The following is a 22,300-nucleotide window of genomic DNA, read 5'->3' on the forward strand; positions in this document are numbered from 1 at the left end:
ATAGATCGGTGCGACGGGCGTTCTTTTTGTGATACGATGGACAGATCATAAAATAGTGACATTCATGCATTTTTGGCATGATTGCCTGTTTACAGTACTAGAGTACTTGTTTGGTTATTCATTTGTTGTGGCGCTTCTCGCAAGGATAGAGTCCATGGAAGAGACAAAGAAAAGCCAAGCCCCTACAAGGAGCTGGCCAAGGCCAAAGCTGGCAACACCAAATAAATGAACAGGCCAGCTCATCTTGGCCCCTCACAGCAGTAGCTTTTAATTCTGAACTGTAACATTTCAGGATATTCTCCCTATTGATACCCTGTCCTCCCCCTTGGCAATTAGTAGCGGGGCAGTTGGAGGTTATCTACATCAAGGGTCGTCTTTTTTTTTTTTTTGAACGTTATTGCAAACGATAAAAGTCTATCCAGAAATGAGTTTTAACCATCTTGGCCAAGACAACAGGTAATGACAACCGTAAAAGTTTTTTTTCTTTCTTTCTTGGAACGCAATGCAAGGCATCGCAGGGGATGATGACATGGCGTGAGTAGAGAAGGGAAGAGAAGGGATGGCTTGGGGCTGATACTCCTTCGTCGCCCTCCCTTGCTTTGTCTCATTTAGCCACCAGCCAACCGCCTATGCCAATTTCTTTGTGCAATGGTTCACAGTAACCCGCCGACTTTTTATTGTCACCAACAACGGGCTAATACTTTCCCTCTAATGTTTGCTTCCTTGGACGAATTGGGTGTTGAATAGTTAGCTGTGAATAGCAGTATCACGTTAAGCTTCAAGTCAGGTGCGACTCGACTGCATCGTTCCTTCCGCCCCGTCCGTCGCCTTTCTCGGTCTGTGGAAGGAGACACCGGTATAACATGTCAACCCTCTCCTGTCTTTTCTTCTTTCGCTCCTCGTCTTGGTGCATGCCATCTTGTCGACTCCCTTTGATTGATCCAGGCATTTTGCACCTGTTTCTTTGCTTCTTCCTATCCCGCCCCTCCACAGACAACTCACTGCCAGCTTCTCATTCGACAACCTACGAGCCGTCCATATTATGCATAGCTTCAACTCTCCTTTGACCACGTTTTAGGCGTGTCTAGGGCGTCGACAGTCCGAGTCCATACCAGATGTCCTATCTTCATACCAAGATGCCCCAACGGTCTCAGACCTTCAAGCAAGGGACGCAACCCCCCCTGCGCCACCTTATTCACCCTTCTCGGGCCTCGGCGAACCTGTCCAAAGTAAAACGTACCTTTCGTTTCTGGACTTCTTCAATCATTCAAAAGTTTCGTCGACTTCCCGTCTTGGCAACGAATTCGCTCTTTCAGAAGAGCATCATCAAATCTTTCATCATGGCGGAACCGTCCTTCATGGCCCTCGTCGGCCGCATTCTACCTATCGCCTTTTGTGTTTTACTATTTTTTGCCATCACCGTTCACCAAGTCTATCCATCCGATGATCCATATCGCTGCAGGGCTCTCCTGGGAGAGAGCAAACGAAATGGGAGCTGGCTTCATGTACCAGACGTGACGGGTGCGAGGAAGCCGTTCAGCAATTGGCAACCCGATGGGTGTATGCTCCATCACTACAACGCGGCAGAGATTAAAGAATGCATGGGCGATCGTCATGCTGTCTTTTCGGGAGACTCTACAACAAGGCAGATCTTCTGGGGAATGGCCCGACTGGTACGTTTGTTGTGTATCGCTGTGCTTGACGTCCTGTCACTGACCGGTTGCTATAGTTAAATCGCAAAGCAGCGAACAAGGGGCGTCATGAACTTAGCCCTCACAGAAGTTACAACACCACCTTTGCAGGTGTACGATTGATCCATATCTGGAACCCATACTGGAATACTGTTAGGCACAAAAAGTATCCTCTGAGACCCCAGCTCGAGTTGATGAGCGACAACAAGCATGACCCCTCCAGCGAAGAGAAGGAGTCTGGGCAGCCTGGCCTCATCATGCTTGGTGCTGGAGCCTGGTACGCTGGCAACTATTACGCCAATGAGTCCGAGGTGCAATTCGAAAAGGCCTTGGACAACATCACGCAGATTCTCCAACTTGGCGACCTACCCACGTTCGGTACAGCACAGATGGATCCTGTCGAGGGTATCGGTAACGAAGTTTTTATCGCTCCCGTTGCGCCTCCATTCTATGCTCAAATGCCCGCTGCACGAACCGGTCCCAAGGGTGTTCATCGTGGAGAGGTCGAAGCCATCGACGCTTACACTTATTCGCAAGAGAAGGATCACAACCTTCGCCTACTACGCGCCTTTCCACAGCTGTCCCACCACCAACCTGAGGCTATTGTCGACAAGACCGGAACTGGCTTTCATGTTATCGACTCCGTCGCCGAGATCAAAGCGAACATCCTGCTCAACCTGCGATGCAACGCGAAAATGGACCGAAGGTCTGGCTACCCTTACACTCGAACATGTTGCACTGACTATGGTGGTCGGTCATGGGTACAGATTGTAATCCTTGCCATCATTGCCATTTACTCCATTGCCTGCGTTTTCTTCGAAGGGTTCACCTTTGTATCATCGCTAACTGTCAAGGGTGTTGACATGAAGGTTGGCATTTTCGCAGTCGCTCTCATTTACTGCTATGCCGCCGATCGTACCCACCTATTCTCTAAGGGCATGAAGGAATTCGTATCAAACGAATTCTACCTTCTCAGCGGTATCTGCGCCATTTTTGGCGGACTCACCATTCGCAAGGTCCAGTTCCGCGCGCCTCGACCGCCTCCTGCCGTAGTCGCGACTGAGCCCGAGTCGGAACCAACGCCTGCGCCCGTGACGCCTGTAGTCCAAGACGCAGGTATTCTAGCACGCGACCAGACTGAAGAATGGAAAGGATGGATGCAAGCTGCTATTCTTGTTTACCATTGGACCGGGGCTTCTACCAGTCTCCCCATTTACATCTTCATTCGATTGCTTGTTGCTGCGTACCTCTTCCAGACTGGCTATGGTCACACCATCTACTTCCTGTCCAAGAAGGACTTTTCATTCCGTCGCATCGCAAGCGTTTTACTCCGTCTCAACATACTCAGCTGCGCACTCCCATATGTCATGGGAACCGATTACATGTTCTACTACTTTGCACCACTAGTCAGCTTCTGGTTCCTGGTTGTCTATGTCACCATGGCTGTCTGTTCCAGCTTCAATGATAGCTTCAAAGTTGTGGGTAGCAAGATCTTGGCATCCTTCATCTTTTTTACACTGGTGCTTAATGTCACCCCTCTCATGAAATGGCTTTTCGCCATTCTTGAGCTTGTCTTCCGCATCAAGTGGGACCTCAATGAGTGGGAGTTCAGAGTCACCCTCGATGGAGCCATTGTTTTTGTTGGAATGCTTGCTGGTGTCGTGCACCAGAGAGTAGAGCGTGATGCATTTTGGTATACCAACTACAAGTTCGCCGTCATCCCATCTCTGATTGCTGTTTTTGGCTTTGGGTACTTCTGCAGCTCCATGGAAACCAAGGCCATCTACGTCTTGTTGCATCCTGTTATTTCCATCTTTCCTGTCCTCGGCTTCATCGGTCTTCGAAACGCCATTACCCCCTTCCGCAACCGCTACTCTACAGCCGCAGCCTGGCTTGGAAAGTGTTCCCTTGAGACCTTTATCCTGCAGTTCCATGTCTTCCTCGCTGGAGATACAAGAGGTGTTCTACTGTTGGATATCTTCAAGGGAGATGGCAGTCTAATCAACGATCGTTGGAGAGCTCTGGCGGTTATCGTGCCCGTCTTCCTTTGGATCAGCCACTTGGTTGCCGAGGCATCGGGCCAGATTGTGAAACTCATTATGGGCGAGTCCAAGCCAAAGCCGACTTTCCAGGATATTGAAGAAGATGATGATGAGAATCAACTTAAGATTGTTGAGCCAGTGTGGGAGAGCATGCCCATGCTTAACAATGTGCACTTGGATCGTGCCAAAGACTTTTGTAAAACCGTTAGCACAGGACTTCACGTGCGTGTCGGTGCCATTCTGGGAGTGATGTGGCTCCTGAACTGGGTAAGTTAATTTCTCGACCAGGAAGATAACCTGTCTGACATACCTTAGTTGTATTAAAGTCGCACACGGCTCCCCAGGCTTCGTATGAGGCATGAATTTGGTTTACTCGGTTGATGTTTTATAGAATGGTGGCTTCAGCATAACTACATCAGATCGTGGATGGTTCGTTGGTCTGGCGTTATTGACTACTGTAGATTTGAACATGGATATCAAGTAACTTAAAACCTTGCTATCTTTTGCCCGCCGATGTGGCCTGAGCATCAAGAAAGGTTTTCTGTGTGTGTCCGCCTGAGAATTATAAAAGAAATACAGACACATCAGATGCACAAGTATCGTTTTGCCAACTCATCATATGGAACTCCTTGCTAGCCTCTAACACAATTTGATGATTACTGCTCCAAAGCAGTCTCTTTCTTCTTTATACCGGCCCACTCCCAACAAGCTTTCCACAAGACGTCTCTCTTTTCAGCATCCATGCAGATCGCATCCTCCTTTTCTCGTCTCGCCCCCATAAAATATCCCTTTTCTCCCTGATACTTGTCTCCAACAGCCAACTCGACCAGTTCTCGTCCTGATTGCGCGGAAGATCGTAACTCATCGGTGAAGTATTTCGTGATGGGTAATAAGAGAACAATCAAGCTGAATGCGAAGCGGATGATGGGTTTCTGAATCTTGTGTGCGCGGGAGTCGACCATACCACCTGGGTCCATTGCTGTTGCTGTAATTCCAGACAGCTTGGGGTTCTGATTATCTGAGTTAGCACTTGATGTACAGTTGCTTGGGACAATAGTACCTTTGCAAGTTTTGCGTTGAGGTCATGCATAAACATGATATTAGCCAATTTACTCACCCCGTACCTATGAAAGCCATGGTCATAGTCTTTCCCGACTGTGTCTTTCTTCGGCTTCACAAGCGTCTCTATATCCTCGGGAATACCAACTCTCATACTAAACAGCGGATGCGGCCGGTCCGTATAATGTGTGTTCGACCCAAGCATGACGATCCTACCATCTTGAGACATTGAACTAACAAGTTTGAGAACAAGGAGGTAATGACTCAGATGGTTGACCTGAAACGTCCTCTCAAACCCGTCTTCCGTGTACACTTGTTCTTTGAGGGACATTGTGAAGGCATTGCAGACGATGGCTTTTATAGGTGGTATTTCACCCTTTTCCACGCGCTGAGCTGTTTTGTCTGCGAAGGTGCGGACTTTTGAAAGGGAGGAGAGATCTAAAGATTCAATGGAAGCTCGAGATGATGTGGAGATTATCTCGGCGAGGCGTGCTGTGTTGGGATCGCTGGGGGATGCGTTGCGGACTGTTGCGAGAAGAGTGAGGTTTGGGTAGTCGGTTATAAGATGGGAGACGAAGGACAAGGCGCAAGAGCCGTTTGCGCCTGTTATTATTATGGTTCCTGTTTCTGAGGGTGGCATTGTGATTGTTGGTGGTCCTGAATGGAAGTGTTTTCTTGTAAGAGACGATGTTTGTGATTGATATCGAAGAATTGTGCAAAATATCGAATTCTTTTTTCGTATTCAAAGTTCATTCTTCCTTATATATAACATATTTTTTCTTATACGATATCCCAGTAGTACTGCTGTTTCAGGAGGTGATGTCCTACAGCGGAGTCCTCGGAGTTCCGGGCCGGACCGGAGTTCCGCAACTCCTGGGAACTCCTGATTAGAACCCCCTGTCACTTGTCACTTTCAATTACACGCATCAGACAACTGCAATTTATAGAATACTTGATCTTTTATAGAACCTTTGCTACTCCCTATCTTGGTAATTAATGGACAGATCCTCCAATAAGTAGGTATGTAAGCATGCAACTAACAAACCAAGCAAGTGGCAATGAGTAAGCGCAACTCTAAACCATTGGACGTGGATCAACTTCAACCATGAGTATATGTAGTCTCGCATAGACTAACAGTAGCCATCATTTGCTACATTCTAGAGTTCTAGTGTTTGTTTGCCCTTTTCCGAACCCATTGCCGACATAGTCAAGATGAACAACCTTGATTTGTCATCCTCTCCACTACTGGGCGGGCCGCGGTCCATACCCGATCACTAAATCAAGTTTGAAGTCGTTAAGTCAATGTATCATCGGTCACTTAGCCATCGTACTATATAATACTAAGTAGACCACTAGAGATGTAGCAAATACCTCAGTACTCAGAGGAACATTCAAGGGCCATAATAATGATGGAAAGAATCAAGTACAGTGAGTCTCAGCTTGAGACTTACTACAGCCGCATCAACTTCCAAGATTCGGATCCAAAATACACAATCGACAATCTTTCAACTGAAGCTCAAATCGATTTCCTCTTCGAACTGACGAAGCGACAACTCCTCGCTGTTCCTTTTGAGAATCTCACGCTACACTACTCATGGCATCGTACAGTTGATGTCAACGCAGACCATCTCTTTACCAAGATCGTCACCGAAAAACGAGGAGGCTACTGCATGGAAAACAACAGTTTCTTCCACACGGTTCTCGTATCACTGGGTTTTGAGGTGTACATGGTTGCTGCAAGAGTCTTTAGTCCTGATGCGAAGAGGTACGGCGGTATAACGCACTGTCTCAATGTCGTCACGATCGGAGACAAGTCGTATGCTGTCGATGTTGGATTTGGAGGCCGTACGCCAACTATCCCTATGGAAATCCTAGATGGGGAGGTTTTCCGGAGGACAGACTCGGGCCAGATGAGGCTCCGACACGACACGATTCCAGAGTACCTGACCAAGCAAAAAGTGTGGATTTACGAGTTCCGCTCAAATGAAAGTGGCGAATGGATTCCCCAATGGTGTTTCATAGACCACGAAGTCCTCCCCGATGATATCCGCGTCATGAACATGGCCCCTTCAAAAAGCCCCTCCAGTTTCTTTACTTTCAAAGTCATCGCCGTGCAGTTCGTTTCTGAAAAGGAAGACTGCTCGGATATGGAGACGAGAGATTTGAAGAATGTCGACGGTGTTATCGACGGCAGTGTGTTTATTGATGGGAATGTTATGAAGTATAGGAAGGCGGGCGTTGTCAAGATGGAAAAGACTTTTGAGACCGAGGATGAGCGGTTGGAGGCGTTGAAGAAGTATTTTGACATTGAGTTGACTGACGAAAATAAGAGGGCTATCAGAGGAACGGCTGGTGCTATACCGTAGATGTTTCACATGAAATATTAAATAAAAGGTCGAGTATCATCAAGGATAATGGCAGAATGTCCCTGTCCCAGTCCCAGTCCCACGGCGCAAACATAAATGGCTTATTGAAAGTCGACGTTGTCCAAAATTTCCCACGCAGTTGAGGGGCTCATCATAAAGTCATCAACTTGACAAAGCTCCTCCTTGAATATTCTCTTGCGATTGACCTGCTCCATTGCCTTACCATCCAGTTCACGAGCCATGGCAAGCATAGCACCATACGGTTCCTTCGGCAGATGACGGCTCATCTCTTGAAACACCATGAAGCAGTTGTCGAGAAGCTGATGATCATTTGTGGTGAAGGCATGGTCTGGATGTTCGATCAGGTTGACGATGAGGAGAATCAGACATGAAAACGAGCCGCAGTTGTGGAGCCTGTCATATTATTGTGAGCATGGATCTTGATGGGGGCTGGATAAACTTACCACAGGATGTACTCGGTTGGTCTTTTCTTCAAAAGCAACTCCAAACACACTCGACCATATCCAACGCATTCATCCCATCCAGACGGCAAGGGAGGAATATCGCCTCTTCCCACCTCCCCGCCAATATTGTCACTCATGTCGATAACCGCCGGCGATAGATATAGTCGCACTCTGTTGACCCATGCGTCCTCAAACGTGAATATGGAGCGAATCTTGATGCGACACTCAGCATGATGAAACCAAAGATTCATCATCAAATCTGTTGCTGCTGGCGAGAGCCTCTCACGAATGCCCTCTGCAGTATGTAATTCTTCAGGGATTTCCTGGACCCATTCCGCTAGCATTTCCTCTATACGGAGTATCATGCTATTCTTCTGCTCCTTTGTCAGAGTTGTGGATTTTTGGCTATACAGCAGATCATAAACTTTGCCTTGAATATAGGCAAATTGTGCTTTTGCGCGAAGATAATTGAAACGGATGCTGTCGGTAGAAGATGCCATGATTCCGAGGTTGTTCTCAGGGTAGGATTCTGGAAGGTCCATATCTGTATCGGGATCAAGATGTGAATATGGACATTGAGATCGCTGTGAGATTTGCTGGGGATAATTAGTAGACTTCAGCACAAGGAGGTCGCAAAGATATACTCACCCTATCATATATATATGATAACCAGAACAGATGTGTTCTGTGAGCTTTCTCGGCATTCGTCAATCCTTCTAGAGCCTCTTTTGAATTTAGGCGAAGACTTTGAGCAAGCTTCACCACACTGCCAGTCAAGACGATAGCGAGTTGAAAGTCTGAAGAACCAAGAAACAGTATCACGACACCCAGAAGCACCTGTAGCCCCATGAGATCTTTCCCCTGGACCATCAGCTCGGACATGACAGATCGAACATTCTGAAGGCACCTGTTAAGTGCTGCATCATCGGAGCCTCGACCTTCAAGGGCGCGATAATTGATAGCCAGGACGACATTTATAGCAGCCCAAGAGATGATTGACCGTTTCGTTGTCTGAGCAAAGAAGTCCAGGAGCATACGCATAAAAGCTGTCTCATCAAAGAGTGGGATGATTGGATTGTAGTTCCGGAAGTAATTGTCTACCAGAGGAAGGACTTCTGATAGAGGTGCGAGTTCCAGCTGATTTGACGTTGGGGGTGTCACTGTAGGCGAAATAGAGGCTACATTGGGCGCCAAAAGACAGCCTGTGCTGTCATGAGGTGTCTGGCTAGGCGAGATTCCCCAGCTGTCAAATGAATTGGAAAGGGCGACATTGTTTATGGGATTGCTGGTATCATGTTGAGGTTGGGCGACTGCATTGCCAGCGAGTACAGTAAGTAAAGACTCGATGGTGGCCAAGCGCTCTTCTAGCACAGTTATACGATCAGGTCTTGAGCAATTAGCATGATAAGACAACAACAGAATTTAATATACTTACTGAGATTCCGATTCACGCGGTCTTGTTTTGAGTTTACTCGTCACAGTTGTCTTGCAAGTCACGGCATAAAGCGTACAATTGGAACACGTTGGTTTGCGGGCGTCGCATTTCGCTTTTCTCGCAACGCAGTAATCGCAAGCTAAAAGATATCGCAGCATCAGCATTCTTCACCATCCAAATGCATTAATTCATGCTCACCTTTTCGCCTGCTTGAAACTTGCTCCATAGCGACAAAGATAAGAGCAGGGCCATGTTCCTGATAGAAGGCCCGGGGCAAGCTGCAGGCAGTAGCGGGGGGTTATCTGCTGTCGGATAGCGGTGTTGGCGGAAAACCCGCTGAAACCCGCTGAAACTCCGCTATTTGGGGCACCCATGCTCGAAGGATTTAGGGTGTGCAATATCACGGCGGTTGATAGCCGCATCCCTGAATATCATTTCTTATCATGTCAATCCATGATGATTGTCTGATGTGACCGAGATAAACATGTGAAAGCATGTGCAAGTGATGAATCTCTTGAATCCTTCAAGCTTGATGTTCTGCATGTTGGTTGAGATGGTGCTGCACAGTCTTGGCTTGTCAATTCAACACTTTCAATTGGCATCCCATTACGGTTAATCCCTGCGGAACATCGTTTCAACGCCCCGGGCGGTGGCAAAGCGGGGATGGTGATCCCTCCACCGCTTCCAGTCCAGCTTCAAGTCAGCTTCAAGTCAAGGGCTTCACAATGCAGAACCAATGCCAAGTAAAGTCAAGAACGACAAACTCCATTTTTTATTTGCGCCCCAGGCGACAGAGATTCTCTAGTTCTATCGCGCGTCTATGCGGATATCTAATCTATCGTTTATGTGTCTATCACATCTCAATTCGCGAATGTGTATTCTATCGTCTCATAACATAGCATCGCTTCCGTCGAGTCCCATCCGGAGATCTACTCCTTGGCCCAGCGCATGGCACCAGGGACGGCGGGGTCGTGCTCGACGTACTTGAGGCTGCCAAAGATGGTCCAGAGCTGGCCAAGGAAGCTGCGGTCGTCGTGGCAGTAGTGGTCGCCGATGATGGGCTTGATGGCCTCGGTGGCCTCGTCAGCCTTGTAGAAGGGGATCTTACTGCGATGGGGTCAGACGTGATACGATCAATTTGTTTGAGGTCAACTTACGGGAACAGGTGGTGAATGACGTGCTTCTCAATGATGCCGTGGAAAAGGTGCTTGCCAATGAAGCCAAACTCGCGGTCAACAGTAGCGAGAGCACCCTTGACGTAGGTCCAGCCCTCGGCGGTGTAGTGGGGAAGCTCGGTGTGGTGGTGGTGGAGGTAGGTGATGGCGACTAATATTCCGTTAGTGACAATTGCGCGATTCAGTTTCTCAGCATAAACTTACCGAGCCAGTGGTGGACCCAGAGGTAGGGGACGAGGTAGAGGTAGAGAACGGTGGAAACGCCGACCTCCTTGGAAGCAAAGTACAGAGCAGTTCCAGTGAGGGCGAGACCAATGTCGGAGATGAGGATGAAAGGAGCCTCGGCGGGGCGGAAGACAGCGCTGGTGGGCTCGAAGTGGCTGACGCGGAACCAGCTGGCCAAGCCGCTCTTGGGCTCCCACTGCTTGCTACCCTTGCCAGAGCTGGCGTTGAAGAAGGTGTACACCTGCCATCCGAAGAGCTGGTGGAAGATGAGCTTGACGGCCTGGGCAATGGGGGTGTCCTCAATCAGCTCAGCGACGTCCATACCAGCAATGCGGAAAGACAAAGAAGGCTTGGGCGAAGTGCGGGGGACAAAGGCCATGTCGAGATCCATGTGGCCGGTGAAGCGGTGGTGACGGTGGTGAGAGTACTTCCAGCTGAAATAGGGGACCATGAGGAACGAGTGGAGGAACCAGCCGGTCACATTGTTGAGCTTGCTGTGGGTAGAGAAGGCACCGTGGCCGCACTCATGACCGAGAATCCAGATTCCGGTGCAGAAGAGACCCTGGAGGAAGCCGTAGGCCATCCAGGCGGCGACGCGGAGGTACTGGTCCTCAATGCCGGGGATGTAGGTGAGGGCGGCCCAGACGAGGGAGCCGACCATGGCGAAGTCGCGGACGACATAGTAGTATGAGGTGATGAGCGAGGGCTGGAAGCAGTGGGCGGGGATGGCATCCTTGATGGTCTTGATGTCGGGGAATTGAGGCTGAGAAGTGGCCTCGAGAGTGACCTTAGAGAAGACACGATGTTAGAGTCGTCGAAAAAAGGTTTGAGCTTCAGCTTCAGCTTCAGCTGATTCACTTGGCTTACCTTGGGCAGGTCCTTCTCGACCACAACAGTGGTGGCAGTTCGCTGTCTGGTGGCCATTGTGGCTAGCGATTGGGGAGATTTGCAGAGTATACGACGAAACTCAGCAGAGGAGGGGGGAGGAGATAGAGTTGTAAAGAAGAAAAGGAAGAGAGGACGGACGGACGAAGAAAAGAAGAAAAATCTCGGAACTCTTTTGCGCTCCCCAACAAAGATCTAAATATTTCGCTACCGGCTACTGTACTACTCTCGATACAAACCCGCTAACCACTTGTCTCAGGATAACCCCCTCGATCTTGACCTAATCCAGCGATAGCATGGCGACACGCATACGAAAAAAGAGCGGATAGTGGGCTTCGAGAACAAGACGCAAAAAAAAAAACACATCCTGCCAGCAGCGGTCGACGTCTGTCTGGTACTAAAAAAGGGGACCCTTCCAGGAGCAAGAGATTAGGGGTCCAGACTCCATAGGGAAACCCCTGGCAGGCCAATAAGGTGTGGCTCAGAGGAGCACGATGTGCGGGAGATCATGGAGACTGCGAGAAGAGACGTGTTGTTCTAACGGATGTGGAGCCCTGAAACCCATTAAAAAGAGCAGAGAGCTTTAGCTTGGGTCCTCCGTTTGAGTTGGAGGCAAATAACATTAACCGAGGGTAGCAAGGGGACCTTGTAGGTTTGGGTTTTTTTGTTGAGGAAACGCTGTTTTGCGGTGAGATGGGACAAACAACGGGCAGGCATTGTCTTGTCGCCTCTTTTTTGCGTTGGCTGTCGTGCCGTATCGTTTCCTTTCCGGTGATGGATAATACGGGTAATAATTCTTCTCCTTTTCTACAATCTGTGCAACGCCTCCTTGTCCTTGATCTGTGAGTCTGAGGCAGTGACATTTCACAAAGTGTGTGCCTGAAGAGTGGACCTGCAAGTCTCAGATAAGGTCTAAGAATTATGTGAGTGGCTTTGCGGCTTGCAGTCACGTTATTTGGGAGCCTCTTCTAAAGTCTATGAATCGTACGTTTTGTCTTTATTGGGCTGCTTTGCTTATTCTTTTTTAAAAAATTTGCAAGAATTATCGATGTGTTTGTTTCTCAACGTGTCTGAAAGAAAGAGTGGAGCGGTCTAGAGATTGACAAGCCCAGATCTTGCCAGATTACTGGTTGTCTTTGCACTCTGAGTCTGTGGGCTAAAGTTAGTTGCCAACCTTGTAGAGGAGACCGGGGCCATGATTTGGTACCCGTAAAATTCCCCCGAATTCAATGGAGAAAAGGAGGAGAGATAACACAGATTAGCTTATCTTTTGAGAGGACAAGAGGCCAAGCTTTTGTTCCCTACAGATCCAGAGTCAAAGCGTGGCCGATTTGAGCCCATTTGCTTCATCAACAATCATCATCAGATTGTTTTTGTTAAACTTAACCGACACTATTTCTTTCTTTTTCAGTGGTATTTTTAGTGTCTTGACGACAATAAAGGAGAGGCGCTAGACTTTTGGTCGTCGTGACTCAAGTCTGTTCGAGTCAAGGTTTCACATTCACATGCATTTTCTACTTTTTGCTTTTTTCTTTGCCTGCCATGACATGACATGAGCATGAACCTGATTCAAACCGCCGAAAGTCACATGGAAACTGCTTCAATCACAGCCAATCGGTAAACGTCCGTTTTAGTACACTTCTTTATTCCATTCTATAACGCTTCTTTTTTGCTTCTTCTTTTCGAAGGGCGACACCGGCTCTAATTATTCTATGTGTATGATAGATAATGCTTGCACTATATACAATACTCGTAACTGAAGTAAAAAATAAAACCCAATAACCTCAAGCCAATAGATAAAGTGCACCCGTCATTCTGTTTTTGACGCGCCGCTGTGTTTCCCTTCTCATTCCAGCGTCGTATGCTCGCACATGTATATATATATCATTACAGTTCATTATAAAACTCAAATAATCTCTTTAAAAGATGAATGAGGCGACAAACACGAGACACGTGTAAGCCGTGGTCACCGTGTACTCCAGCTCGAACCACGCCGCCTGACCGCCAAACGCAATCTTCTTGCTCTGCGGCGTCGGGTGCGCCACCTGCGTCTTGGGATCGCGGTTCAGCAGGTCCTCCCGGTCGGGCATCGCCGGTGGGTCGATCGCGTACGAGATGGGCGTCCAGAGGGAGCTGCAGATGAAGAGGAATGTCAGGGGCGGCCAGAAGGCGTGCGTGAGAAGGGCGGTGAGCGTGTCGCGCACCGTGTCAGTCGTCACAAACGACCGGAACGATGTGAGAACCACGGCGACGAGGGTGAGGTACACGAAGAAGAGGTGGAAGAGTGCCATGTAATTCACGAGGATGCCCCAGAGACGGCGGAACATGTTCTTTCGGAGCTTCGCGTCGCGCTCGTTGAGGGCCGAACCCAGAGATCCTGTTGGCTTAAAGGCCTGCGTTTGACCACCGAGCCATGTCGGGAGGACGAATGAACGGATGATGCACAGAGCGATGTAAGGAGACATCCAGAGCTGGTATCGCGAACCTCGCTGGCCGGTGTGGTAACCTGCGGGGATGAACAGAGCAAACTCGCAAAGACGGTTCGAGATGACGGACGCGAAACAGGCTCGGATCAACCATCGGAGCTGCTCATCAGTTGCATATGCAACAAGAGGCTTCTGCATGATGAGGATTACGGGGATGGCGAACATCGAAATGGTGAGAAGAACAGTGTACAGACTCAGCGAAGCGTACAGGAAACCTGAGAATCGCTGAGCGGCAGTCATTTGGCGAACCTTGTCACCGTAGAGACAGAAGTTGAGCTTGAACGAGGTGTCAACAGTTCCAATAGCCCATCGTGTACGCTGCTTCAAATGACCACCGTAATCCTCAGGAACAGTACCGAATTGGAGGGGCTCGTGGATGAAGGCCGTCTTCCAGCCCTTGCCGAGCATCAGTGTCGAAGTAGCGACATCCTCAGCGAGAGAACCGAGAGGAAAGTTGCCAATCTGGTCGAGAGCTTCGCGACGGGCGACATAACCGGATCCGGTACACCAAGCAACGCCTAGAGCATCCTTAATAGGCTCAATGACGTGCACGAAAAAGTCGAGACTCTGGGCGAGGGGATCAGACGGAGGAGTATTGTAGAAGAGTTGAGGTGGGCATGCGAGGGCCATCTTGGGATCGATGAGCATGTGAGGGATGATAGCACGGAGCCAGTCACGCTCAGGAATCTGCAATTGTGAGTAAGTTGTCTGCTCTGGGGTGGGATGTCAAAAGCACTTACCATATCGGCATCCAGAGCAGCCATGAACTGGCCAGCTCCTCCAGGCAGCTTGTGAACCTCATCAAGACCATAGTTGAGGTTACCAGCCTTGAAATGATGGGGTTGACCAGGAATCTTGACTCGGGCCATGTAGTACAAGTTGGTGTATGTCATGGCCAGCTTGTTACACTGGTCTTCGAGACCGGCAGACTTTCCATCATCCAGAATGATAACTCGGTATCGATCGCGGGGATAGTCCAAATCACATGCCGCACGCACAGTGTCCATGACCAGATCATCATCCTCACCGCAGCAGGTGATAAAGGCATCGACAGTGGGGACGTCGTTTCCTGTCACTCTCAACTTGGGGCGCTGCCTCTTCTTCATAGACATCGTAGTCCACATGTTGTGCATCAACGAGGGAATGGCGACGGCAATCTCAACGGCGATAAACACCCACGCTCCCTCGTACGTCTGCCCCGCTGCGTCCTGGGCCCAGATAACACAGGCAATTCTCAAAGCGAGATATGCCATGTACAAACCCGTGTTGGTAAAAGTGAGTAGGGGCACCAACTTGAAGACCCATCTCTTCCACCCCTTCCAGATATCGGCATCATCGCGCTTGTGAATCTTCTCAATAGCGCTGGTGTCGACAATGTACTCCTTGGCGAGCGTGTTGTCACTGCTGTTCTGGGGAGAACCGTTTGGCAATAGGGCTGCTAGACTGAGGTGGCTCTGGTTCTGTTTGTCACGAGAAAAAGTTTGGTCAGTGACATTGGACGACTTGTTGACGAGGGTGCGGACGCTGGGGCTGGGTACCATTACGCTGGATGGTCTCCAATCGACTGACGAGTTGCCTGCGTGGTAGTGCAGGCGAGCAGGTGTTTCTTGACCGCTGCGGAGAGACGGTGTTCCTGAGCGAGAGCCGCCCGGTGTATCGTGGAAGTACTGCCCCGGGCTGTTTGCAATGTGAGGAGGCCATTCAGGCGCCGGACTATAGTCTTCAAAGTGCGCGGGCGAAGGACGAGAAGGTCTGCCTTGCTCTGTGATGGATCTACCCTGCTGCATATCTTCAAACTCTGACTGGTATGGTGAGTACGGTGTATAAGGTTGCTGATGCTGCAGCTGCTCAGGCGGACCATACGGCGAGCGTAAGTCTTGCTGGAAGTATTCCTGCTGTTGCTGCTGCTGCTGGTCGTGGTGAAGCTGTTGTCTTTGCTCATGCTGCTGCTGATGTTGACGCTGAACGTCGATTTCTACCATCTCTCTATACTCCCTGTCGTGCTCGTCTCCATAGTCACGATTCCCGTTCCCGTTCATATTTGCAAATAGAGGTCAACGACGCATGCGTCGTGGTGCCGGTTCTGCTGGTCCAAAAAAGGCGTAGTGACTATAAAGTTAATTGAACGCTGGGCGTATTGGCTTGGCGTATAGAGCCTTTGGCTTTCCTCTTGGGCTGATGAGTTTGTTCTTTCTTTTAACGAGTGACTGGCTATTCTGCAACGAGGGAAAGAATATGGAAAGGGAAAGAAAATACCAAGAAGTATTCGAGAATAAGAACAAGAGAGAGAAAGATGGTCCAAGTCGGGAGACAAGGGAGGGAGGAGATGGGCCGAGGGGGGTGTGTCATTTGAGTTCCAGTGCGAGACTGGCACGTCCCAATGGATCCCGTCCCAGTCACTGAGAAATATGTACATAGCATGAGTACTTGGCTACTCGTCCAATCAATAGAGACTGTTCATCTCTTGTGTCTGTAGAGCCTCCAATCAAGGCCTCCAGACAACCCTTCATCCATCTCCACTGGCTCACTGTATCATCCATGGTTAGAGGATACGATACTTCTGATAGCGTGTATGCGTGTTTTATTCTTGGTACCTGTTCCAAACAAGCTCAAGCTCCGGCCACTGACTAGACTGGTTGCAAACACACAACACGAACGAGAAACCGTACATGCCGAAGAGCGATAACTACCAACGCAACTGATGCATGCACTAGACTTAGACCCAAGGCTTTTTACTAAGAAAAGCTTGGTCCCAGGAACCGACTGTCATCCACCCCTCCCCTACCTTTCGTATCGAGAGATCTAGTGGACCGATACGACTCCCGGACCAGGGCCATCCTGGTATAGATCAGGGGTACATTCAGCTGGTGCGATACGCTATCAGCTCTTTCTTTTTTCTTTTCGCCCTGCTTCATTGGACTCTGTGAGTAACTGATTGACTGGTAGCATTTTATGGCATGTCGGTATTTATTATTCTCACGGGCGTAGTACAAAGATACTGACTCCGCTTCAAGGGAGGGTGAGGGGACAAAGACCAAAAGAGGGAATGCAAGCATGTGCAAAAGACAGCCTCTGCCGGGTTCTATTTGTGTACTTGCAACCAAAAAAAAAAAGCTTGTTATTTTTTTACCCTCCCTGCGTTTATGCGTGGTGAGCGTCCCTGTGTTTGTCTCGGTGTCTGTATCTTAATCCCACATGTAACTTGGCTCGAATCCAGTACGACGCTCTCTTCCAACTCTCCTCCGTCATCGCCATCATGACAATTCGGTTCCTCGTCAACTTTGGCCTGTTGGCCTTGCCCATCGCCATCACATTAGGCGTACTCATTGGTCTTCAGAGCCAGCGTGAAGCAACAGGCGGTCCTCCCTTGTTCAAGCCTGATCCCAAGCCGACCGGTCCCAAAAAGAAGACAGGCATCACGACTGAGCAGCATTGCCAAAAGTCATATGGTATCCATCCCGAAACCAAAGGTCAAGAATATACACGTGAGTAGTACATCTTTTTCGGAACAAGTCGAGTCAATTATCGTGCGATGCATCGAGGCGACAACTTGTGCGACGTCAATTGAGTGCTAACCGTTTGATGTAGTCAATCCTAACCAGTGGGGTTGGGACGAAGGCGATGATGGCGGATTATGCTTATATGTAAGTTGTACAACGTTGTGTTTATTAGATGGCACTCATCTACAGGCTGAGGACTAACATGCCCAGGTCAATATGAACAACAACGAAACCTACGCCACAAACCACACTGCCCCTCGCTGGTCCGTAGTATGGGAATACCCTCAAGGTCCCGAAACAGCTCCTGTCCATGCCTTCCCCAACATCAAAGTCGACGGCGATGTCTTCCCAGCCAAGCTCAGTTCCATCGACAAGATCGAAATTGACTTTGAGTGGACGTACGCCGTCGGTAACAAGTCAGCCAAGGGCGCCAAGCAAGTAACCAAGACGGACCTCACAGATCTCAAGGATCATTTGCTCAACGCCAACGTCGCGATGGATATGTTCATGGACAGTGACAAGACCAAGGCGCAGGACAGTGAGGATGCGTCGCACGAAATCATGGTGTGGTTCGCAGCCATTGGACCTGCTACGCAACCTCTCGGCTTCAACGTTGACGGGTCGAATCCGCTTGCGAAAAAGACTCTTGACGGCACTGAATTGTAAGTTTTGGTTTGATCATATTTTAAGTGCAATAATTAACTCTTGCAGCAAACTGTACTACGATATTAACCAGGCCAAGCAAAAGGTCTTGACATGGTACGCCGACACACCAGCCGAAAAGTTCGACGGTGACCTCTGGCCATTAATCGACGAGATTCTCTCCATGGACAACGCCGATTACCCTTCCGCATCAGATTATATCGGATATATGTCATGGGGAACAGAAGCATATTCTGTCAACACAACCGTGACATTTGACGTCCCAAGCTTGTCAATAAACGTTGGAAAGAAGGCTTGAACATCATAGATATGCATTAATGTCTCTTTATTTTTTTTGCTTACATATACCGAGTTATTACCCATCTATAGAATAATAAAGCAGCGCATTTGTTTAGTTACCAAGTCAATTATTTACTACAAGGCACGAGTTCAACATGCACGAAACAAACAAAACGGCAGCCACGGTAACCAACCGTGATAAACTCCCTTTTGCGCAGGTAAAAAGAGGGGAAACTAATTACGCAAAACGCCGTGGCTTGTGATGCATGGCTAGGTCGTGGTGTGAGAAGAAATGGCGTCCAAGTGGCGGACGGCGAGCGCGAAGAGTCTTCGTATTCCTGTTGCTAACTTGGTGGTTTGAGACTGTTTTCCAAGGGAGACTGATCAACCCAGGGTTCGTACATGGTAGGCTCGTGCTTCCCAGGTGCGGATGCAGTACCAAGGGAAGGGTTCGTCTGGTCTCTTTGAGAGGAGGGGGCGTGTGTTTAACGTCAGGTCAGCGTTGAACCATGACTTGTAGCGCTGTGTTTGAACTTTGGTGGTGCCGGATGAACCGAGAGTGCTAAAGTCAATTGAACAGCTCTTTGACCCTTATAATACTCATCAACAATTCATTCATTTTACTTGTATCATGCTACAGCAGATATTCTCAACAGTCACAGTGAACGTGCCCATCGGTCGTAAGGCGAGACGAATGAGCCTAGGAAGTGCCGTGAAGGGGTTATCAGCGACTTGCGTAAGTGACAGGGACGCCCACCCTGGCCAGGCCTCCACCGGTGATACCAAAAAAACAACCCCTGTCAGGCCTGCCCTGCCTTGATATCCATGCAAACCTAACCTGCCGTCAGCTGGCATGAGACGACCATACACAATGGGATGGTAAGCTGTTATCAAAGGGCATTATTGATTAGAGATGCAATAGTTTGTTGACCTTTGATGCTTTTACGAGATGCGAGGTTTATAGTCTGTGTGATGTTGACAAGTCAAAGCGACAGACGCCACTTTGTGACCAACAGACAGACAGACAATTGCTGGCAGGGAGGGTTGCAGTACTGTACCAGACAGCATACGTAACCCCTTCAAGTTGGACAGTCATAGATTTGTTCAAAGCTGCAACATGGCCAACATAAATGGACCCAACCTTTTCTTGTTCCCTCCCAAAGAGTCCCATTGAAGCACCGCCGATCACTGAGCAAGCATCGTATCAGTGGCATGATAGACAAAAGAACTCGGAGTAAGCGGATGCCCGTTGTCTTGGTGCTCGGACATCAAAGCTCGTGACGGACCGGGTCGAGTTTACTCTGCGTTAGTACCTACCTATCCAGTCATGAGAAGATATGCCGGTCCAAGAGGCCATTAAGCCATTTCTGCACTACTCTGTATTGTCACACGAGCACTAGCATCTAGCATTACTCTCAAGAGATTGGGTATCTGAGGTTATCTTGAGTAAACAAAGTTCTTATGCTTAATCGACTTATGAGTCTGACTCGACTCCAACCAAAGATACCTCTCAATGATCCAAACTCGTCCAAAAATAACTCATTGTCGATCTCACCTGTTTCAAGAACCAACATTTTATCTTGCCATCATTCGACGTCAAAGAACCTTGGCCCCGAAATTAAGCATCGCCCAGCTGTGGACTCTTGACTTTGCCAAGTAGACGACACACACACACCCCTGATGGGTCGCTTGCTCGGTACCTTGCATCGGGCGGTTTTTTTCTTCCCTTGGCCTTTTTTTTAGTGCGACGGCGAAGCCTGTAAAAAATTTGACATGAATTCTTGGTTGTCCTGATATGGTTAAAGAGATGGAGGCTCGTTAGGGCTGGGCTAGAAAAGAGATGGGAAAGCTTATCTTGGTCAACAAGCTGTGAAATTAATTAAAGATAGGTAGCTTAATGCCCTGAAGATGCGGTTGGAGGCCAGGATTGTTCCTTGGTTGGTGATACAGGGGTTTTTCTTATCTGCGGTTGACGACCAACAGTATATCCAACTGAACTAATGGATTGTCGTACAAACATGATTTGAACCTTCACCAGTAAGATGCTTACATTGGAAGGATTCAAAGGATGACATTGCATTACATTAATTACACTGCATTGCACGCGGGGGATGGTGTGATTTGATCCGTTGCGGGAGGATCAGCACTTGGACCAACTGTCAGCACTTTGTCTGGCCAAGTTGCCCACTGAATTACAGTGGTCTAGAGGGGCATAATATGCTGTAGACTCTGGTGCTGTATTTTGATGTCTCGGACCAAGAATATTCATGATTCATTTTCATTCTTCAATGAGACTTTTCTTTTCATCAATTCTTGGACGTCAGGACTAGCCCAGTCCGCTGTAGGTATCCCCCAAAGACTGCCTGCTTGCGTTGTCTCCATGTGATCGTGAGGCCTACAACATATGATAATCAACGTACCGAAGGATCTACCCTGTATCACCTACACATTGAAAGTTAATTCATCAAACCTTCCTACATACCATGCGACAATTGATGTTTAGTACCCTTTAAGTCGTCAAAAAAAAGTATTTATAGATTGGAACTTTTAGAGATTGGGCCAACGTCACCCAAGACAAAACAAACGCCTCCATTTGCTCACAATTGCATATTCTCACCATGGACTTCAGATCAATGACATGTGTTGGCAATACAAACGGCAAACCAGACACAATCTCTTATGCTTATTTTACCTGCCACAAAGCAAGTCAGACAGACACGGCCTATCCACACTAAATATTTGTTGACTGAGTCTATCGATACATCGTGAAACACAATGGGAGTGTAATAGGCATCCTTCGCTCAGATATCCGGGCCATGTCTCATCGGAGCCTCCCTTTGGACCGCATTCTAGATCAAATAAGAATAAGCCCAACACCATCCAGGCTGTGCATACTGCCCTTATTGAGGTCAAGCTGTAATCGACATTCCATATCATAGCCCGTTATGCTTCGCAGAGAAGGATGTGGCTTTCTGCATACTCGTGTGACAAACTGCCCGAGACATTGAAGATTGCATTCGGCGGGACAGCCGCTTCCCTCGGTCCTCTGGAGCACGATATGCGAAGCGGCTGTGGCGTTTCAATTGGGACTCGAGGTGGCGGGATGCTCTAGCCGTGGCTGCTCGACGTGATATGGTTGAGGTTTGTGAGTCAAACACGTATGTCGTTGAGCGGGCTGGAGAGCGCTCGTCAATTGACGCCAAGTACAGGCTCTTCGCATATGTCACCAATATCACGGTCGGACCTTCTGTGCCAAGAACCTTTGCCTGTCGACGCTCTCATTACTTGAGAACATGTCTATTGTCGTATCGCCTACCGAGAACCATCCCTGCCCTTGCCGGAATCCTTCAACGCAGCACCCAACACCTTCCTCGCTTTCGCTTCCCTCGCCAGAAATGGCCCGTTGAAGATGCTGTATAAAGGCATATGGCTGTTTGCGTGATCGGGTGCAAACTCAACGGTGCAATCCTTGCCCAGTAACCCCTTTGCAATCTTGACGCTCTCGTTCAGCACGTCACCTCCAAGACCGCGACCACGATACCGCGCCCTAGTCGTCCATCCACGGATAATCGCCTTCTTTTCGGCGCGGTCAAGTCGAAGAATAACAGCCCCAATAATCTCGTCCCCGAAACGAGCTCCGATGATGGTATCCTCCTTAATCCAGTCCAGCCAGTCGGTTTCTTCAGCGACGCGGATGTATGCGCTGGTGAAATAGCGAATTGCGACCAGGTACGTGAGAATGATGCCGGGGTATATGATGAGCATGATACTTATGTCGTTGCCAATGTTTGCTCCATAATGCACAATTGCAAGACACGCTGAGAAGATGGAGAGGGAGATGGGGTGGAAGATGAGTGCGCGCGAGGCTGTTTGGCGCTGTTGTGCGACGCTGTCGACGATGAGTTTGAGGGCGTCCTTCTTTTCTTTTGGGTCGGTGAGGATCTCAATTGCGAGCGGAGGTGGCTCTACTGATTCGTACATTGTCGCAGCTGTGAAGAGATACACGAGAGTTGCAGACGGTTGGTGTCTG

General features: G+C 48.8%; 8 protein-coding genes across 8 annotated transcripts; 3 read left to right on the plus strand and 5 right to left on the minus strand.

Annotated features, from left to right (window-relative positions):
• Positions 1-1,340: 1,340 nt before the first annotated feature.
• FGSG_07886 (uncharacterized protein) lies at positions 1,341-4,095 on the plus strand (the record flags this gene model as incomplete). The annotated part of the gene is made up of 3 exons (XM_011329416.1): positions 1,341-1,673; positions 1,730-4,000; positions 4,060-4,095. 3 exons carry the CDS (start codon positions 1,341-1,343, stop codon positions 4,093-4,095), a joined length of 2,640 nt encoding a protein of 879 aa, XP_011327718.1.
• A 294-nt stretch (positions 4,096-4,389) lies between these two features.
• FGSG_07887 (uncharacterized protein) lies at positions 4,390-5,432 on the minus strand (the record flags this gene model as incomplete). The annotated part of the gene is made up of 2 exons (XM_011329417.1): positions 4,390-4,743; positions 4,851-5,432. 2 exons carry the CDS (start codon positions 5,430-5,432, stop codon positions 4,390-4,392), a joined length of 936 nt encoding a protein of 311 aa, XP_011327719.1.
• A 766-nt stretch (positions 5,433-6,198) lies between these two features.
• On the plus strand, positions 6,199-7,158 carry FGSG_07888 (uncharacterized protein; the record flags this gene model as incomplete). The annotated part of the gene is made up of 1 exon (XM_011329418.1): positions 6,199-7,158. The coding sequence occupies one exon, from the start codon at positions 6,199-6,201 to the stop codon at positions 7,156-7,158; it is 960 nt and encodes a 319-aa protein (XP_011327720.1).
• Positions 7,159-7,618: 460 nt separating this feature from the next.
• On the minus strand, positions 7,619-8,492 carry FGSG_07889 (uncharacterized protein; the record flags this gene model as incomplete). Its single annotated transcript, XM_011329419.1, has 2 exons — positions 7,619-8,218; positions 8,271-8,492. 2 exons carry the CDS (start codon positions 8,490-8,492, stop codon positions 7,619-7,621), a joined length of 822 nt encoding a protein of 273 aa, XP_011327721.1.
• A 1,315-nt stretch (positions 8,493-9,807) lies between these two features.
• Positions 9,808-11,381, minus strand: FGSG_07890 (uncharacterized protein; the record flags this gene model as incomplete). The annotated part of the gene is made up of 4 exons (XM_011329420.1): positions 9,808-10,164; positions 10,215-10,383; positions 10,437-11,244; positions 11,325-11,381. 4 exons carry the CDS (start codon positions 11,379-11,381, stop codon positions 9,987-9,989), a joined length of 1,212 nt encoding a protein of 403 aa, XP_011327722.1. The 3' UTR covers positions 9,808-9,986.
• A 1,880-nt stretch (positions 11,382-13,261) lies between these two features.
• On the minus strand, positions 13,262-15,867 carry FGSG_07891 (uncharacterized protein; the record flags this gene model as incomplete). Its single annotated transcript, XM_011329421.1, has 3 exons — positions 13,262-14,515; positions 14,569-15,288; positions 15,367-15,867. 3 exons carry the CDS (start codon positions 15,865-15,867, stop codon positions 13,262-13,264), a joined length of 2,475 nt encoding a protein of 824 aa, XP_011327723.1.
• A 1,184-nt stretch (positions 15,868-17,051) lies between these two features.
• Positions 17,052-18,617, plus strand: FGSG_07892 (uncharacterized protein). Its single transcript, XM_011329422.1, has 4 exons — positions 17,052-17,313; positions 17,417-17,472; positions 17,539-17,990; positions 18,040-18,617. The coding sequence occupies exons 1-4, from the start codon at positions 17,085-17,087 to the stop codon at positions 18,287-18,289; spliced, it is 987 nt and encodes a 328-aa protein (XP_011327724.1). The 5' UTR covers positions 17,052-17,084; the 3' UTR covers positions 18,290-18,617.
• Positions 18,618-20,980: 2,363 nt separating this feature from the next.
• On the minus strand, positions 20,981-22,251 carry FGSG_07893 (uncharacterized protein; the record flags this gene model as incomplete). The annotated part of the gene is made up of 1 exon (XM_011329423.1): positions 20,981-22,251. The coding sequence occupies one exon, from the start codon at positions 22,249-22,251 to the stop codon at positions 21,583-21,585; it is 669 nt and encodes a 222-aa protein (XP_011327725.1). The 3' UTR covers positions 20,981-21,582.
• Between the last annotated feature and the right edge of the window lie 49 nt (positions 22,252-22,300).

Source organism: Fusarium graminearum, chromosome 4 (genome assembly GCF_000240135.3).
Source record: "Fusarium graminearum PH-1 chromosome 4, whole genome shotgun sequence".
In the NCBI taxonomy this organism is placed as follows: Eukaryota; Fungi; Ascomycota; class Sordariomycetes; order Hypocreales; family Nectriaceae; genus Fusarium; species Fusarium graminearum.

What these genes read in the sequence shown, in the direction of transcription:
- FGSG_07892 (XM_011329422.1), top strand. Translation starts at nt 17,085, where the DNA reads ATGACAATTCGGTTCCTCGTCAACTTTGGCCTGTTGGCCTTGCCCATC. An exon ending in ATGGCGGATTATGCTTATAT is followed by an intron (nt 17,473 to 17,538) that starts GTAAGTTGTACA and finishes TAACATGCCCAG; the next exon opens with GTCAATATGAACAACAACGA. An exon ending in ACTCTTGACGGCACTGAATT is followed by an intron (nt 17,991 to 18,039) that starts GTAAGTTTTGGT and finishes TAACTCTTGCAG; the next exon opens with CAAACTGTACTACGATATTA.